We start from the raw sequence: 19,506 nt of genomic DNA on the forward strand, positions 1-19,506 counted from the left end.
CCTGAGGTCTTGGCCCTGCCCACGCCTTTCTTTCCTGGGGTGCCTTATTTGATCCTGGGGGACTTTCCCTTCTCCTGCCCTGCTCTTTCTCGCCTGGCCCCTCTGCGTCGCCGCTGCCTCCTCTGCTGCTTTCACATTCCGTTCACATGGCTAGCTCAGAGAGAAGCGTCTCTGAGGCATCTTTCTCCCTTCCCACGTTGCCTCTCCTCCCACCTGACAAGGAAGGCAGGAGATTTCTCATTGCTTATGCCTGCTACTTTAGGTGGGAAGATGTGGGGGTCAGGGCATCTGCATCCCTGGCCCCCACTGTGACCATACTGCACACAAGTCTGCAAGTACCCAGAGAACTTTGTCAAGAGACGAGTCCCTGCATGGGTGCAGGACAGTTTCCAGGGCTCCAGCTCACATGGATTTGGGACAGAGTATGGTGTGGAGATACCCCAACACTCCCAAACCACAGGACCTGGACAGTTCAACCAGACAGGACTTTTCTCTCTGTCCATGAATTAGCATTTAGAACCTCTGGGTGTGACCTCATTTAGACAAAGGCCTCACAGAAGCGATGTGGCCCATTGTCCAGCAGTGAGAATGTGACCATTATCCAAGTGAATAACCCTGGGAAGATGGAGGTGGGTGTCAGCAATACAGCCACAAACCAAGAATGGCCTGGAGCTGCAGGAACTCAAAGACTCGGAAGGTCCCCTCTCCGAGCCACCAGAAGCAGTATGGCCTTCCCTTGCCAACGTCAGACCTCCAGACTCCTGGGCTTTAAGGGAACATGTCTGATCCAAGTCACCAGGCTGTAGTGATGAGTCAGGACAGCTCCAAAGCACACTTACACACACACGCACACGCACACACACACACAGAGGCTGGGTGACAGAAACACTGCTTAGCACTGAACAGTGGTGTTGGTGAGTAGAAGATACTGTTCATCATCACATGACTAACTTTCCATATGAAGGACAGGGACACTTCTTACCCCATAAAACATTAGTTGGTCATGTAAACCTTAGGTCTGTCTGCTCTCACAACCACAGGGGAATGGTGTGTTATGACCTAGAGTGAGGGGTCCTGTGGTCTGGAGGACCACCACAGAAAACAGGGACAGACCATCCTTCGGGTAGGTAGCCATCTATGATTTGGCTTTGGGGAGATAATGAAAGAGATGGGAGCCAGTAGCTCTTGGAGTCCCCAACACTGAGACACTCCAGGGTAGCCCAGGGAGTTGGCCATGGATGTACTGTATATGCCTGGCCACTGGCCTCAGTGCTAGTACCTGTCAGGAGCCAATTTCCTCCTAAAATCATTACAGGAACCATCACCCTGGGGAGTCGGCAGAGAACCCCACACCCATAATTGTGTTAGGAATCAAAACCTACCCCACACCCAAATTGGCTGTTAATGAGAGCTATCTGTTAGCGGAACCCACCCCGCATTCTAAACTATCTAAAGATCTAGGTGTGTCGACTCGTGACTTGTTGGCCTACAGTGACTTGACCGAAGATAACCTCCTGCCTACGTGACCAACGAGGACCATGTGACCAACGTGAACCACGCGGCAAGAGCCCAGAACCCTGTGCCCATCCCCCAACTCCTTGCCCTATAAAAGGTTGTATCTCGTCCCTAATAAACGGAGGCTTTGACAAACTTTGCATGGCCTTCTTCCTGTCTCCTAGCCCATATCTTCCAGGTAGTGCCTCTCTGGGACCCTGGAATAACTGAACTGCCAGGCGGGCTACTAACCCTAGACTAAGTAGCCCGCCAAGGCAATCAACAAGTACCCACACAACTGGCACAGCCCAGTCTCAGAGCAACCTTGGGAAAGGAAAGTTACTTTTCAACTGTGCAAGTGAAGAAGCCACAAGACCAGTGAGGTCACACAGGGCAGCCAAGGACACACAGGGATGCCACCATGGACATAGGTCCAGCTGAATCGTCACCGGCAGGCCCTCCTCCTACCGGTATTGGCTTCATCTCCTCAGGTGACCCTGCAGGCACCTCCTAGGGTAGATATCTGCTCTCTACCCCATGACAAACCTGTCTCTCACTGCTGGAAGACACTTCTAAAGGACCCCTCCTTCCTCCATTACAGCTGACTATTGTACCCCTCTGACACAGTGCAGTGCGAGGTGTCAGGTTTCAGGGCTCGCTGATCCACATCTGAGCAGAGGCATGCAGCCCCATCTCTGCATTGGACCATCTGGCGCAGCCTCCAGGAGTAGGGCTGCTGCAATTTTGGCTGACTCTCCAGAATCTGGCAGTTGTGGCACGCTGGGAGCCCTGAAGCGTCCCTGGGAACTTACCTGCCATAAAGGTGGGGGTGAAACATTTGCTGGCAAATCTCATTCAAACCCGGAATCTGACATCCTCCTGGCCCTCCTGCTCCACGGCAGAGGGGAATTCACCAGGAGAGAAGCCACTTGTCACTCCAAAATGAAAGCTCTAGAGCATTCTCCACAACAGACAAGCCCTCAATCCAGCTCACTACAACAGCTGGCTCTGGACTGGGGTTTGGATCTGGGTAGGTGGGGGTAAGACCAGCGGAGGAGCAGTGGAGGGCAGTGGAGGGCAGTGGAGGGCAGTGGAGGGCAGTGGAGGGCAGTGGAGGGGCAGTGGAGGGCAGTGGAGGGCAGTGGAGGGCAGTGGAGGAGCAGTGGAGGGCAGTGGAGGGCAGTGGAGGAGCAGTAGGGGGCAGTGGAGGGCAGCGGAGGGCAGTGGAGGGGCAGTGGAGGGCAGTGGAGGGCAGTGGAGGGCAGTGGAGGGCAGTGGAGGGCAGTGGAGGGCAGTGGAGGGCAGTGGAGGGGGCAGTGGAGGGCAGTGGAGGGCAGTGGAGGGCAGTGGAGGGCAGTGGAGGGCAGTGGAGGGCAGTGGAGGGCAGTGGAGGGGGCAGTGGAGGGCAGTGGAGGGGGCAGTGGAGGGCAGTGGAGGGCAGTGGAGGGGGCAGTGGAGGGCAGTGGAGGGCAGTGGAGGGGGCAGTGGAGGGCAGTGGAGGGCAGTGGAGGGCAGTGGAGGGGGCAGTGGAGGGCAGTGGAGGGCAGTGGAGGGCAGTGGAAGGCAGTGGAGGGCAGTGGAGGGCAGTGGAGGGCAGTGGAGGGCAGTGGAGGGCAGTGGAGGGGCAGTGGAGGGCAGTGGAGGGCAGTGGAGGGCAGTGGAGGGCAGTGGAGGGCAGTGGAGGGCAGTGGAAGGCAGTGGAGGGCAGTGGAGGGCAGTGGAGGGCAGTGGAGGGCAGTGGAGGGCAGTGGAGGAGCAGTAGGGGGCAGTGGAGGGGGCAGTGGAGGGGGCAGTGGAGGGCAGTGGAGGGCAGTGGAGGGCAGTGGAGGGCAGTGGAGGGGCAGTGGAGGGCAGTGGAGGGCAGTGGAGGGGGCAGTGGAGGGCAGTGGAGGGCAGTGGAGGGGGCAGTGGAGGGCAGTGGAGGGCAGTGGAGGGCAGTGGAGGAGCAGTGGAGGGCAGTGGAGGAGCAGTGGAGGGGGCAGTGGAGGGGGCAGTGGAGGGCAGTGGAGGGGCAGTGGAGGGCAGTGGAGGGGCAGTGGAGGGGGCAGTGGAGGGGGCAGTGGAGGGCAGTGGAGGGCAGTGGAGGAGCAGTGGAGGGGGCAGTGGAGGGCAGTGGAGGGGGCAGTGGAGGGCAGTGGAGGGGGCAGTGGAGGGCAGTGGAGGGCAGTGGAGGGGGCAGTGGAGGGCAGTGGAGGGCAGTGGAGGGGGCAGTGGAGGGCAGTGGAGGGCAGTGGAGGGCAGTGGAGGGGGCAGTGGAGGGCAGTGGAGGGCAGTGGAGGGCAGTGGAAGGCAGTGGAGGGCAGTGGAGGGCAGTGGAGGGCAGTGGAGGGCAGTGGAGGGCAGTGGAGGGGCAGTGGAGGGCAGTGGAGGGCAGTGGAGGGCAGTGGAGGGGCAGTGGAGGGCAGTGGAGGGCAGTGGAGGGCAGTGGAGGAGCAGTGGAGGGCAGTGGAGGGCAGTGGAGGAGCAGTAGGGGGCAGTGGAGGGGGCAGTGGAGGGGGCAGTGGAGGGCAGTGGAGGGCAGTGGAGGGCAGTGGAGGGCAGTGGAGGGGCAGTGGAGGGCAGTGGAGGGCAGTGGAGGGGGCAGTGGAGGGCAGTGGAGGGCAGTGGAGGGGGCAGTGGAGGGCAGTGGAGGGCAGTGGAGGGCAGTGGAGGAGCAGTGGAGGGCAGTGGAGGAGCAGTGGAGGGGGCAGTGGAGGGGGCAGTGGAGGGCAGTGGAGGGGCAGTGGAGGGCAGTGGAGGGGCAGTGGAGGGGGCAGTGGAGGGGGCAGTGGAGGGCAGTGGAGGGCAGTGGAGGAGCAGTGGAGGGGGCAGTGGAGGGGGCAGTGGAGGGCAGTGGAGGGCAGTGGAGGGCAGTGGAGGGGCAGTGGAGGGCAGTGGAGGGCAGTGGAGGGCAGTGGAGGGGGAGTGGAGGGCAGTGGAGGGGGAGTGGAGGGCAGTGGAGGGGGAGTGGAGGGCAGTGGAGGGCAGTGGAGGGGGCAGTGGAGGGGGCAGTGGAGGGGGCAGTGGAGGGGGCAGTGGAGGGCAGTGGAGGGCAGTGGAGGGCAGTGGAGGGCAGTGGAGGGGGCAGTGGAGGGCAGTGGAGGGCAGTGGAGGGCAGTGGAGGGGGCAGTGGAGGGGGCAGTGGAGGGGGCAGTGGAGGGCAGTGGAGGGCAGTGGAGGGCAGTGGAGGGCAGTGGAGGGGGCAGTGGAGGGCAGTGGAGGGCAGTGGAGGGCAGTGGAGGGGGCAGTGGAGGGCAGTGGAGGGCAGTGGAGGGCAGTGGAGGGCAGTGGAGGGCAGTGGAAGGCAGTGGAGGGCAGTGGAGGGCAGTGGAGGGCAGTGGAGGGCAGTGGAGGGCAGTGGAGGGGCAGTGGAGGGCAGTGGAGGGCAGTGGAGGGCAGTGGAGGGGCAGTGGAGGGCAGTGGAGGGCAGTGGAGGGCAGTGGAGGAGCAGTGGAGGGCAGTGGAGGGCAGTGGAGGAGCAGTAGGGGGCAGTGGAGGGCAGTGGAGGGCAGTGGAGGGGGCAGTGGAGGGCAGTGGGGGGCAGTGGAGGGGGCAGTGGAGGGCAGGGGAGGAGCAGTAGAAGGCAGTGGAGGGCAGTGGAGGGCAGTGGAGGGGGCAGTGGAGGAGCAACGGTCTTCAGAAATAAGTTTTCCATCAAGGACTCTAGGTTAGATAAGGCTACGCACACTCAACTCTTCAGTCAATGCCCCCTTCCCACAGCCTGTCCCAGCCCCTCTCCCTTCAGCAGTCTCCATGTCCTCAGGCCCGGCACTGCCAGTGTCACTCGTGAAAGCGGTGTTTGGGGTCAACTCTGCTGTCCTTACGTGAGGGTGTGCCCTGACCTATCTCACCTTCCCAAATGAATCTCCAACCCCTTGGAAAGAGTGCGAAAGGCTAGGCTTCCCTGCCCCCAAGCCGCTCCTAGCAGAGCTTTTACATCAACTGAAGAGAATGGATGGCTTGGTGCATGAATGATCAGGAAGTCAGTGGCTCTAAAGCTGGTCTTCTTACACCAGGAATAACGGTGCTAAAAATGGCATTCCGTCAGATATCTAAGCTCAGTGCTCAGGATGGCTCCCCGGGTATAGATAACAGTTGGACGTTCAGTCACATGTATGTTACACGGAGTTGTTACCAAGCAGCATATAGTGACATGTGGAATGTAAGATGTGCTCATCAGGGTGCCCTTGTGAGACCCCCGACTCCCCCAAGCCCACTTATCAACATTCTCACTCTCAGAGAGGAGACTGGTTTCCAGGCAAGAGGACCTTCGGGTCCTTCACTGGTACACATCCACCCCTCTGCAGGATGACACGCAGAGACAGGCCTCCAGATCCCAGTAAGGGAAAGGCTGGGGAGAGTCGGTCTCAGCAGGTTCCAGGTAACCTGTGCTCAGGATGGGTAGTGTGTGGGACCAGCCTCAGAGAGCCTCCCACCCCTGATTAGCTCTCAGAAGGAGAACAAGGCCCTGGGGGACAAAAGGAGCTGAAGGGGCACTGAGTGCTATGAACCAAGGCTGCAGCACACGTAAGGGAAATGAAAGAAGACCAGCCAAATGCTCCCCAGGAGAGGGGAGCCAAATGAGTCTCCCTCCACCTGGGTCTGAGCAGGGCTTCACTCAGCAAAAGCGGACACTGTGGGACCAGGGAGCTGCTGGTCATCTCTCACCCTCGCCTGTGACCATAAACAGTACAGCATTCGCGTGCTGTGGGGCCTTGTTGGCTGAGACAGCTCCCACAGAGACTCTGGAAGCTGTGGTCCACAGTTGAAGAGGTTGAGGAGCTTCGTACACTTTTGTTCTTTGATGCTCTTATCCCAGTGAAGCCACTGGAAACTTCTGAAGTTCATGAGCCATTTGCTGCAGGCGTCGTTCAATTAAGGACAGAGCCTCTTCCCCGGTAGCAAATACCCAGCAACTTAATTAAAAGGGGCTCACTGTTTAAATTGCCACAGTGGTTCTCAATAGAAGGAGTTGGCCTCTCACGGGTGTAACTGCTTCTAATTTCCTTCCACTCCAACGCCAGTATTTAGAGAATATTTCACTGTCACCGGACATTATCCCATGGTCAGCCGCTCAGTTCCCCTGCTCAGACCCGTTGACCGCTGAAGTGCAAGGAAAGCATCACTGCCCCACCCCCACCTCCAGTGCTTACAGCCACAGCAGCTAAAGACACTGAAGGCCCCACAGGAGGACACACAGAATGGCTTAGAGGTGATCCTTGAAGACACATGAGTGGATGCAATGTAAAAATGACGAGGCAAGGACTCCAGTGACATCTAAGTAGAGATAGACCTTCAATGACAAGGGGACTTCCAGGCCTGGCTGCCCTCCTAGGTGGCTCACCTTCTGAGAGATCTGAATCTCACAGCTGCGGAAAGTGTCTAATAGCTCCAGGCACTCTGGACCAACCATGAAACACACACCACCATGCAAGTCCAGGAGTCTGCGGTAAGCACTAATCATAGCCAAATGCCTATCTTCCAAGCATTTATGAAAAGGGCCTGTCTACCAGCCAGAATCTATTGGCTTGAGCCCCTCGTGGATTCCCTTGAGTGTGAGGTGAAAGCTCATGCAGGGACTTTCTGTTTCTCCCTGAGACTCTGATTTCTGATTCGGAGCAGACCGGTAATTGGGCTGTGAGAGATAGACCAAGCCACCCTGCAGGGAGCCTCCTCCTTCAACCTCAGGCCAACTGCCGAGCCACATGACCAATCTCTCCGCTGCCAGCACACACGTAAGGCTGCAGCTTGTCACCCCTGTGCCTATGCACCAGGTGATTTTCCATCCCAAGCAGTTCCACCAGAGCATCTACACCTCTCCAGAGAGCATCAAGGTCAGAGGCAAGGCCTCGGGATTTCATTAACGGGATCCTCAATGCTGGTGGCAGCCAATCAGCACAAGGATCTGAGATGACACCACTGTTGTCATCGACATCATCACTGCTCTCACCATCGCCAGCAGCACCGATACCACCACCATCACCACCATTCATAACATTTGTACAAGCACAATCATTACTATTCCACCACCACCATCTCCACCAACCTTATAACTACTATTGTCTTTACCATTGCCATAATTGTTACCACCAACTCCATCACCATCGATCATCCCCACCATCATTTCCATCAATGCCATCAGCAGTTCCATCACTGGCCTCAACTTTATCATCACCACTAGGACCATCACCATTACTACCACCATTATAATCCTGTCATCACCATCACCAACATCATTACCATCATCAACATCATCACCATCACCAACATCATCACCATCACCAACATCATCACCATCACCAACATCATCACCATCACCAACATCATCAACATCATCATCATCACCCTCACCAACATCATCACCATCATCAACATCATCACCATAATCAACATCATCACCATCACCAACATCATCACCATTACCAACATCATCAACATCACCAACATCATCAACATCATCATCATCACCCTCACCAACATCATCACCCTCACCACAACCATTACTATCACCACTATCACCACCACCATCAGCAGCACTTAGCCTATTATCATCCCATCATTACCATCACCAACATCACCACCTTCTTCAATGCCATCACCATCAATATTACCACTACCACCATTAACATGATCACTCTGTTCATGAGAATGACCATCCCCAGCATGGCCAGAGTCGCCAGTGTCAACATCTTCACCACCTCCCCATCACTATTCATACCAACACTATCATCTCACCAGCCTGTCATCCTCATCATCACCTTCACCATCACCACCACTGATACTACCATTGTCACCATTATTGTCATCTCCATCTTCATCATTATTGCCATCATTATCTTCATACTTATCTTAACATTGCCAAACACACACTGGACAGTTAGGAGGTGTCAGACCCTACGCTCATGAAGGGAACTGTGTACTTTAACTGTACAACAAAGATCAGCATCAGAAAGCTGTTGAATTCCCATGGAGGCATGGAGAGGATAAACTGTTGCCCAAGCAAGTTCACTACTCTAAAATTCAGGAACACCTACCAGTCTTTTCACTTGTCATCTGAATCCTGAAAGAGGAGCTCTCTGGAAATTCCAGAAGCTATTCTTTACAACCCTAGGCCCTGAGTAATTCCAGAGTCCCCACATTGCCAATAGGAAAGCCTGGACCTCAGGAAAATGTAACGTATCATTCCTAAATTGTTGTATGCAGAAGCAACAAAACAAAAATCCTAAGATCCCTCTGTGTAGAACAGAACTGACTTCATGGAAGCCCAGTTCTAGGTTTCAGGGTGCCACCAGCTGGAGCTCTCCAGTCCCTGCTGAGCTTTCCTGCCTCTGACATGGTCAAGCACATCCTCTAGATACTCCAGCTGGGTATAAAAACAGCAGGTAGGTATGGTCTCTCTGCAGAATCTAGACCCTGATCATGGAACCAGCACAGCAGGTGTGCAGGATGAATTTTCAGCTTTGAGAGCTCAGGAGAAGAAGATGGCACTGTGAGAGGAGACCTTGACACGGCAACAGAAAACAGAAGGCAGAATCACAGGCATACAGGCAGCCCTCGCCAGCTGCTCCTTGCTGCAGCCATGCAGGACTACACACGTCTCAGCTAGGAGATTCTCTACACTACCCCTACTCCCCCAGATTCCATATGATGTTGTAAACAAGCATCTGGAGACTATATGGCTCCCCTCAGTCATCCAAGATATCCCATCTTCAGAACCAATGGGCAGCTCTCCCCAGGACCTAACACGAACTGCTTCTGGGGAGAACTGGACTCTAGGGAGTCTGGCTACAGGCATCCTCGCAAACCTTCTCTTCTCTCATTGAGCCACCACTGTCCATCCCCCAAGCAGGCCAGCGCAGAGGCCCCCCTCTCCTGCGGGCTGGCATCATTGCCAGAATTTACATTTCTCTGCATTCGGAGCAAACACACATATTTTCCCTCTTCTAAATCTGTTTTGCTAAACAAATTAATCTAGCAGCAGATTATATTATGAAGAACCATAAATCTTTTTGTAGATAAGCATCTGTCGGGTTGGATTAGCAACAGCCGATGTACCGTGAGTTAATTTGCTAAGCCTCACAGTGCTGTCCCAGGCGTTTAACGTTCGTAATAGCAGATGTAATTTGGGACAAATGGGAACTTGTTTCCTCATCCGTGTCTATACAGTGAGTGACGTATTCAGGGGAGGTGACAGCCAGCGAGAGGAGCGCCAAATTCCATTACGATTATGGCTGATGAGTCGGTAGAAGTTAAGACAGATGCTATGGGAATTGCTTGCAGACGTCTGGCCCTGAGATGAACAGCCACTGGCCCCTCCTTCATGCCCCTGTCTCCGCTCCAACACTGTGGATTCCCCAGGGAGGCTATGGGCCAGACGCCTAGGCAACCCTAGATCTTCTTCCCAGGAGCTGCCAGGCTTAGAGTTGTCCCTGTCCTTGACGTGGTTTAAGACTAGTTTTGTTTTCAGGGTTAACTTCCCAGAGGACCAAGGTGCTGCAGGATAAAACCAGTGGGTTTTGCTGTTCAGCGCAGGAAGGAAGGAGGTTAGCGGTTGAAGGAGAAAGGCTTTTTACCCCATGAAAACCTGCCCAATGGCTAGCTCATGTCTGCCTACCCAAAGTAGAAGGAGGCACAGGTGCAAAGAAAAAAACAGGTGCAGAGATGCTGTACCAACTGCCCAAGAGTGAACCTCAGGAGCTGCCCCTCCTCCTTGCCACCAGCCTGAGGCTTGAGTCTCACCCCCAGCCATTCTTGCTGCTGTCGGGAGCTTCTCCCTACGTGGGAGGATCAGCAAGGATTGCTGTTTGTGGGGGCGATGCCCACATGCCCGAACTTTCATGTTATCGTGGGCCATGCTGGGGATTGTGGGAGGGGACTAGCTGCCAGCTCTTTCTCCCATGGCTGCTGGCATCGGGACAAACCCTGGCCTGGGGCATGACCAGGGCTACCCCTGTTGCATATACTAGAGGATGAGGCAGGGAAGAAGAAGAGCAGAGCCGCACAGAAGGAGATGTCTCCAGCCAAGGAGCTACAACTGTCCACATGGCCCGAGAAAAGGACTGCAGGGTCAGGGAGCCAAAGCCTTGCATCTCTGCTCCATCCCAGAGGCCTTCCCCCAACTCCTCCCTGAGGGAAGAGATGAACCCATCTGCAGAGCTTCAATCAGCAACACAGGGAGTTCTTCTCCTCGTCTGCCCTTCGTCTTTCCTGGTAATTCAAGGTCATTCCTAACCTTGGGACAATTTCCATCTAGCAGTGAACCAGCCCCAAGCAGCCAATACCCTGAAGGCTCTGAAGATCACAAGGTCCCTTAACATTGGCACGTGATGTGCCCAGGAGACTGTAGCCTGAATATAACCATGTAGGTAGGCACTGAAGTTACTGTGTTCCACATGGCAGCCAATCTCTCCTCAGAGCCCACACTCAGCTCTTCTCTCTCTGCCATTATTTATACTCCTGGGGACATCTGAACAGCCTCCTGTCCCAAACCACCCTGCCTCTCCCCAAGCTAGAGCAGCAAAACAAAGAGGTCACCTACCTGAGGTCTCCCCCAAGATCCTTGGGGGCTGGATATCTTTCCCATTGTTGCTGGGACTGGTGGAAGGCTCTGTTGTGCTAACCCCAACAGGGGTCCTTTTCCAGGGATCTAGGGACTCAGTGACCCCCTTAGTCTGCAGTGTCATGGCGGTGGCCGTGCTGGCCGTGGTGGTGGTGGTGGTAGCCACAGTTGTCTTCCGTGTTTGCAAGATGGAGACGGTGGTGGGGCCGAACCCACCAGGGAAAGTGTTGGATTCTAGGGCTTCCTCATCCCCCGTAGGCCCCCAGGCTATGAATTCTGTCTCTGTCGTGGGCCTGCCACCACGAAAGTCGAAATCATTGAACTCCGCATCATGCGTGTGTCTCCTGCCCCGCCTGAGGAGGCTCTGTTGCTCTGCAGTGCCAGCGGCCACCATGGAGGATGAGGCCGATGCAGAAGGGAGGGAAGGGCTGGATCCGGTGGCAGCTGGGGGCTTGGTGAGTCCCCCTTTGGGTCCGAGGGTGGCCACCTGGTCCCTGGGCCTGTGGGCCCTCCGAGCACGGGGAGTCTGCATCTGTATGGGCCCGTGGGCACGTTCAGCCCGGGCAGAGCGGGGACTCCAGGCTGGTGTTGGTAGCCTTGTTGGGGGTCCGCTTCGCAGACTCCACAGCCGTTGTGGCCTCTGTGGGCGTGAGAGAAGCCGAAACTCAGGCCCTGGGCCTAACGAATCACAGGACGGGAAGTCGACCACAAGCTGCAGCATGGCTATCAGTATCCAGGCATGGCTTCCGAGAGAGCGGCCGGGCCATCGGATGGACATGGAGCTGAGGAGAGAGAGCAGAGTAGTCAGCGGACAGTGGGGCAGCAAGATGGCTCTGCCCAGGGCCATCTCTAACCCCACCGGATGGGGGCAACTTTTGGTTGTAAAAAGAGCTCATCTGAACCTGGAAAAGACCCCAGAAGCCTCTGGGCCGGCTCAGGCGCATGCACTGTATTCCCCTACAGTAGTCACTATGTGTTGGAGACAGCTGCTTCCAGCTCAGGGACCTCTTGGATGGTAAACTAAGAGCCCCCTTCTATGGCACGGGACCCAGCCACCAAAGCCCCCTCCTCCATCTTGCCCCTGAAGACTTGCCCACAATGGAGGTGAGGCTCCAAGAACACAAAAGGTACAGAAAGTGATGAGAACATCTGCTCCCAGTAGCCAGCTGACTAGGCCTCAGGCTCTGGGAGGCTGCAGGAGGCAGAGGGGAGGGGTCTCCTCCTAGAGTGCAGAGTTTGCTCCACCCTTCCCAAAACCTCATGACCCTTTAGTCTTCTGAGCTGAGCTTACGCCTGCTTGCCCTCCACCTGGACACAGCCCAGCAACGCTCCTTCTGTCTGTCTTTCCCTGGGTGTCGCTCTGGGAACTCGCTGCGGCTCAGGAAAAGCTGGAAGCTTCAGTTCTAGGTGCCTACTCTGTTGACATTTCCACCCCTCCTGTTTATCTCTGATGCAGATGCCCTTTGGAAATTCTCATCTTCAGCCGGGGCTGGACTGAGAAAGACCAGACTGAGCACAGCCAATCAGGAGGGGAGGCTGATGGGAGCAGGTGGGGAACATGATATCCGCTTGTCTGGGTCCTGTTGGGACCATCCCTGTCCTGAGTCCATGGGCAGCTCCAGCAGCTGAGCACAAGTCCCCTCTAGACCCAGGGATGCTGTAACGGCACACGGAAATCCAGAACGGAACGCAGACCCACACAGCCGGGAGTGGAGGATGTAGCCCACGCACTCCTCCTTCCCCCAGCGTAGGTAATTGAGGACTGATTATAGGTGCCACTCAAAGTCAGTTCTCATCATCAACTAACTTCACATCTGAAAGTTAGAAGGAATCTAAAACTTCCCCAGAGGCTGCTGCAGGGAGAGATGGTGCGGGGTGTTAGGTACCCTGAACCACCAGCCTCCACAGCTGTGCCTGCCAGGCCCCGAAACGCACGTGGGGTTGTTTTTCTTTATACGGTGTCACGTGCGTGCATTTTAAAAAGTGACTGCATGTGTCAGGGTGTGCCACTGTACGGGCGTGTGAAGCCCACGTGGATGCGTGTGCCGGCAGGGGGTGGAGCACATCCAGGTGGGTGTGCGTGAGTGCCGGATGTGACTGCTCGTGCGTGAAAGTCTGAGGGAGTCAATTTGTGAGCGTGTTTGCCGGCGTGAGACTGAGCATGCGTGGGCGTACTGCTGTATCTGCGAGTGTTCCCCTGGGTGTGAGAGTCAGTGTGCAAGAAGGTATCACTATGTCCATCTGTGTAATTATTTGTGTGGGTATCCATGTGTCTTGGTGACTGTGTCTTTCTCTATATCTCTCTCTGGGTCTATACATCTCTGTCCCCAAGTGTGGGTCTGTTTCAGTGTGAGCGTGCAAGCTTGCCCTTCAGTGGATGGAACTGTGTTTATTCAAGGATGTGCACGATCTCTCTCAGCCTGTGCTGAACCCCACGTGCCTGAAGCTGAGACCACTGATGGTTGGGAAGGAGTTGGCCCCTGAGAAAGAAGCTTGAGTTCACTGGGACTAATTAGCAAAAAGCACCGGTCTCCAAATAATAAGGCCCGGCTTTTTTAATCAGAATGAAAGCACTTCGCCGTCTGAAGGAGGAAGAGCTCATTAGGCTGATGCCTCTGGGCTCTTTCTACCTCTGTGTTGTTACTCTGCACGAGCAGCCAAGCTCCAGCAGGGACAGGGTTGTCATCACTGTGAGCAGAAATCTAGGTCAGTGTGAGACTCCCCTGCATACTTGGAAGGGCCTCTCCTTGGAGCTGCAGGTGACCCTGTAGGGACAGAATGGTGAGAACCCTGGGTCTTTCTGCCTGCATATCTGGAGAGGTGTCTGCTTCCCTGTGAGTGAGATGCCACTAGGCCAGCTTGTCGTGGCACCATCAACCAAACCCTACATGGCTCTACAAGTCTCTAACAAACCTTACCAGGCCCCTCAGGGCCCCTTACCCCCCACTGGGTCCCACCAATTCCCTCCAGATTTCACTAGGACCCCAGGTGCCTCCAGGACTCATTAGACCATACCCAAATTCTACTGGAATATTCTATTACTCTCCAGGTCTCAACAGATCCCACCCAGACTTACCATATCCCTCTAGGCTCCATTTAGCCCTACTAGACTCCGTCAGACCCCAGCAAGTCCCACCAGGTCCCAAAAGGCCTCACCAGATCCTTCTAAGCCTCCCCTGGCCCAGTTAGCACCCTTGCCCTTATCCCAGCTGCCCTAGAGAACCATCCAGACCCCCCAGCAGTTCAGGCCCTATCCTAGATCCTTCTAGTACTCCTAGGCCTGTGCTGGGCTCTCCAGGCTTCATCAAACCGCACCGGAACTCAGTAGTTCCCTCCAAATTCTGCCAGAAGCCAGCAGGCCCCATCAAGTCCCCCTAGATGTCTCCTAGCCCCACGGGGCAGGCCGACTGGGAAGGGGGAAAGCAGAGCTGCCTGCCTTCAGTACTCTGAGAAATATCGCCCCAGGAAATTAAAACCACAGCACCTAAGCCTAGGCCTGCCTCCCCGGCATAACTTCACACACAGGATATTTCTGTGATTTTTCACCAATCATGGGCTGTAATTGGTAACCATAGAAACCTTCTCATTTCCAAGACACCCAGCTGTTATGCAGAAAACCCAACCCTGGCAATGGGGCTGGGGAGGCGGCGGATGCCCTGCTCCTCCTCAGCCCGGCAGATCGCTTTTAAAGGGCTGCGTTTGCTCAGAGGGGAAATAGAGGGCAGTGTGGGGGAAGCAGCTGTCAGCTGGGACAAGGGCCTGCCCCACTGGACAGTAGAGTGCTGGGCCCTGCATGAGACCTGACCTCATGGCAGTAGGCTTGGTCTGCAGGGGACACCCTTGGACTGGTCTTCTACAAGGGCCTTCTCTCCTTATTCCTCCTGCAGAACCACGGGTGTTCAGTACAGAGTTAGGGGTTTTCAGACATGCTCTGATACAAAATGAAGCCGTTAGCAGAGGGCTCCACCTCAGGAAGGCACCGAGGCATTGTCAGCTGTCTGACATCCAGATGACAGGAGGATTCGCAACATGCTGGCCTACCCTACCATCAAGTACCAGTGCCAATGGGCCACATGTCCACCCAGGAGGCCACGTAGAGTTTCCCCAAACTCCGGAACATTTCAACTGGCCCTTCAAATGTGTCACCCACTTCATTCCTCAAGGTCACCAATAGCAATAAAGATGGAATACACCAAGAGCTGCGGTCGCTGCTGCTGCTGTTGCTGGGAGACTAGGATACACACACACACACACACACACACACACACACACACACACGATGGGTGTGTGAACTGGCCTGTCTGCTGTAGAAAACAATTTGGTGACCCTTGGAAAATCAGAGCTACCACTAATGTGGCAAATACAGTCTTTAAGGTACATACCTGGACACTCATGTGTAGCATGTGACGCCTCACAGTAGCCCAATGCAAACACCCCAAGCATCATCCAACAGATAAGCACATGGGACACATCCAGACACAGAGTAGCATTTGATCCCCGAAAGGCAGGAGGTACCATCCACACACAAAGGCAAAGGAGCCAGGAGTAGGGCCACACATAGATGGAAGACTCGGCACGATCTCTGGGTCTGCCACAGATGGAAGATGCCCATCTTCCAGTGGCTACCACAGAGTACAGAGGAGGAACTCTTTGGGAGGGACTGCCTACTGGAGGGGTTCTTTTGGGGGTGACGGAATGTCCTGGAATTCATTGCAGTGGCAGTGAGACACCGTATGAAAACAAAACCGTTGGACCATGCACTCAAAGGCAGGGAACGTAATGGCATGTAGATTACATCTCAATAACAATAAAAAAGGACAGGACTCGGAAGCGAGTGTTTGTAAGTGTTCTGGGGACTGATGTGGACACTCTCTGTGACCTCCTAATCCTGAGCCCTGGCTGCAAACCGGAAGGCCTGAGCCAGCCTTCTGAGTCACAGGCAAGGTGTGTGGATGCTGTGGAGACTCAGTCTGTGTGGAGCGGGCTCTATGGGAGTCCCTAGGACTTAGGGTCCCTCCTGGCCTCATGACATTCACCTCTTGCTCATCTCCAAGGACACCGTGCAAAGGAAAAGCAGAGCCCGCGAGCTTTGCACACCGTTGCCTCCATCTGCCTTTATTTTCTAGTTTGCAGCTCCTTGCTTCTCTTCCTTTTAAATTTTTATTGAAATCACTTTTCCCCAAGAATGGTTTAATAAGATTCAGTGGATTGAGGTTCAATTCACTCCCTTCTATATAGTTTCTCCACGAAAGAAAATCACTGTCATTTAAGAGAGACATAGACGTCTCTTCACCCACAGTCATACCCTCCCGGGAACCCAGATGTGGCAGCGTGTGCTCCATTCCTGGTGTCGTGTGGCCAAAGCCACCTCGAACACTGCAGGTAGAAGTCAGAACTGCCTAGAGGTGGCGGGTCCAGGCTACTTTTGTCTCAGAGCCCACTGCAGGAGCCTGCCTGCACCTGCTGTGTTACCCCAGATCTTTATCCTGAAGTTGCTGTAGGAGTTAGCCAGAGCCCAGGCTTGTAGATCCTTTTCTGGGAGGCCCTGTTTCCCCACCACCAACACAAGGTAGGTAGTGTGGAGTCTGAGGTCCTCCCTCCCTTCAAACCAGACCCAGCCTTCCACTATCAGCAACTTCTCAGCCAGGCCAGGAATGATCAACTCAAGGAGCTGGAGTTACAGAGACAACGGCAGGGAGACACGGGCACCTGGTCAGCCTTGTGTGAGGCAGTCCTCTCTCATGCTTGATCAGAACACCCTTTCACCTGGGGCTCAGCTGGGATGGGGACATCAGAACCAGGGTCCCACCCCAGACACTTCCTGGCTTCTCCCCACTTCTGTGAACTTGCTAAGAATGCTGTTCACCTCAGAATACTTGAGATTCACACAGAAGCTGCAAGGGAACGGTGCGTTCTGAGGACTCTCCTCCCAGCTTCCCCTGATATGACACACATCACCAACTCCCCCTGTCACAATCTCATGGCTGCTGGCTCCAGGCTGTATTCCAATCTTGTTCGTTTTGGTTTAGGAGCTTCCCAAGATCCCACCTAACTTGGTGTGCAGTCTCTGACTTCCTGAGGGTACTTTTAACTTGACAGTGCTTCTGGATTTTGATGAGCTTCATCTATGGGCCAGTGGGGAGCTACAGATGTCCCTCAGTTGGGCTATGGGGCAGTGGAATTGGAAAGGGGGACCACTGAGGCCAGACACTGCTCCTATTGCAGCAGAACATCTTGGCAAGAGCAAAGATAGTCTCAGATGGTGGTCTAGGCCTTGGCATTGCAACCTGCTACCTATACAAGCATGGACAGTTTACATAACTGCTCTGTGCCTCAGTTGCCCTGCCCACAGAGCAGGCTAAATTCGAAAAGCTCTTTAAAAGGTACCCAGGGGTACTGCGGCAAGTACCTCTGGCTGCGTTCTTTTTAGGTGCCCTGGGGTCCTGATTTCTCCACTGCTCTCCAGTAGCCAAGCAAGCTCGGGCCCTGTTCCTTCCTGGGAGCACACAGTGACTTTGGGACGAGGGAGATATGGCTCCAGAGCCTTCACAGGTGCTTGAGGGAGACTGATGGGTAACAACACAGTGGCGTTCTGGTTGCCTGGGCAACATGCCCGCAAGCGTTCTGGAGGCGCGAAGTGGTGAAGCGGTGAAAGCTGTGGGTGGGCAGGACAGTGGGTGGTGATGTTCTCAGTCCCGGCAATGGGGCGTCTCCTTCTGTGTCCACAGCTGATCCCTGGCTGCTGTGTCCTCCCTTACAGAAGTTCCACAGTGGGACAGGGAGTCTCCTTCTGTGTCCACGGCTGATCCCTGGCTGCTGTGTCCTCCCTTACAGAAGTTCCACAGTGGGACACAGGGCCTGCTACTTTCTGAAGTGCCTGTAGCTCTCCTGGACGCCCTTCTGACTCAGCTCCTGTCACATATCCGCCGTCACCGCTGCACTAGTAGGCTGCTAATCTACACAGCCGCCTGTCACACACCTTGAGCCTCCCTCTGTAGCTGGGACAAAGTCTAGGTCAGGTCCCCCAGGATGAACTGACTCACACGCAGGGTTAAACCCTCATGCCCTCTCCATCTCCCCGGAGGCACAGAACAGACTTGACACAGTCACACACAGATGTGTTGGATCACGTCTGCAGTCCAGCAATCATATAATCTCCAGGAATCTCAGAGGGCCAGGGAGCATGCTATGATGGCAGAGTTACAGGCCCTAAAAAGTCCTCCTGGGCATCATCATGGGACTGATATGTCGGGAAGCTCCCACACTCACCCAAGGACCTCACTTTAATCTCATTTTCAATCTATTCTCAATTAAAGATACAGCATGGTGGGGGGGCAGCATCAGGAGGCAGCAGCGGGGCCAAGTGACGGGGCAGATACTCCAGGAGAACATGGGTACAAGCAGACACACAGGCGGATCACAGAGCAGCTCAGAGCGCGGTGGACCATCTCCCAGGCAGGGATATCTGGCTGGGAAGATATTTGGGGAAGGTTCTAGGCCGTCATGCAAAACATGAGAGCCACAGCACCATGTGTATCTAGCAACAGCAAGCCAAACGGCAGAGGGATGCGTGAGGAGAGAAAAGACGGCGGGATCCTAAAATAGCTGGCCCAGAGACTGAGCAATAGCAGAGTGCCAGGCGCAGAGCGCCGAGTCTCCTCTCACCGTGCCTTCGTCTCATGCTTTGGTAACCGAGAAGAGGAAGCACCGTTACTCTCATTTTGCAGGGGGAAAAACAGCAAAAAATAGTAGCTGGGCCTCTCAACAGGAATGTGTCTTAAAATATGAACTAAACGAAGAAGTACGTAGAGAAATAAGCAGTCTGTCCTGGGAAGGACTTGGGCTTCTCAGAGGCCCACGGTCCCTGCTGGACTGGAGAGTAAAAAGTTCTCCCAGTTAGCTGTCCATACCTAAAGCCACTGCTCCCGGAGGCAGCATGAGAGCTCCTTATTAATAATGCCAACTTGTTACCGGTGTCTAAAGCACCCATTGGCCTCCCCTGTATCATCTCGGGAGTTTTCTAATTTAGTTTGGTAACAACTGTTACATTGTTATATGCAAAGGCCACCAAGGCAGCCAGGAACTTGTTAAACCGGCAAGGAGAAAAAGTGGAGCACACAGACAGTCGGTCTCAGCCCCCGAGCCCCTAGCACCTACACAGAGAGGGGCTGCCATGGGCTAGCATAGAGTTAGGTAGTTGTGAACCGACAGCTATGCCACAGTGTGTCCCCAGGTCAGCCAGGGTGAGTCCACAGGTCTCTCCTGGCATCTGCGGGTGTGGCAGTGGTGGCGGTGTTCCTGCGGAGGGCCTAGCTGCACCAGCTGGAAGTGAGAAGGAGATCCTGGAGTCTCGCTGTGGCACATCTTGGCCCCACAGCAGTTGTGCCTACCACCAAAAGGCAGACAGTCAAGTCAGTGATGAGAAGGGATGAATAAGTGAGGGGGAAGGAACAGACAGGCACCCCAGAGCCTTC

General features: G+C 55.0%; 1 protein-coding gene across 1 annotated transcript in view; it reads right to left on the bottom strand.

The window, feature by feature from the left end:
* Nucleotides 1–19,506, bottom strand: part of Ajap1 (adherens junctions associated protein 1) — a 116,707-nt gene that overhangs the window by 54,777 nt on the left and 42,424 nt on the right. The window contains exon 2 of the mRNA XM_075945793.1: nucleotides 11,012–11,814. Within this exon, the coding sequence (XP_075801908.1) occupies nucleotides 11,012–11,814 (803 nt within the window). The remainder of the gene's footprint in view (nucleotides 1–11,011; nucleotides 11,815–19,506) is intronic.

The sequence above is a fragment of the Microtus pennsylvanicus genome, chromosome 13, assembly GCF_037038515.1.
Source record: "Microtus pennsylvanicus isolate mMicPen1 chromosome 13, mMicPen1.hap1, whole genome shotgun sequence".
NCBI classification, from domain to species: Eukaryota; Metazoa; Chordata; class Mammalia; order Rodentia; family Cricetidae; genus Microtus; species Microtus pennsylvanicus.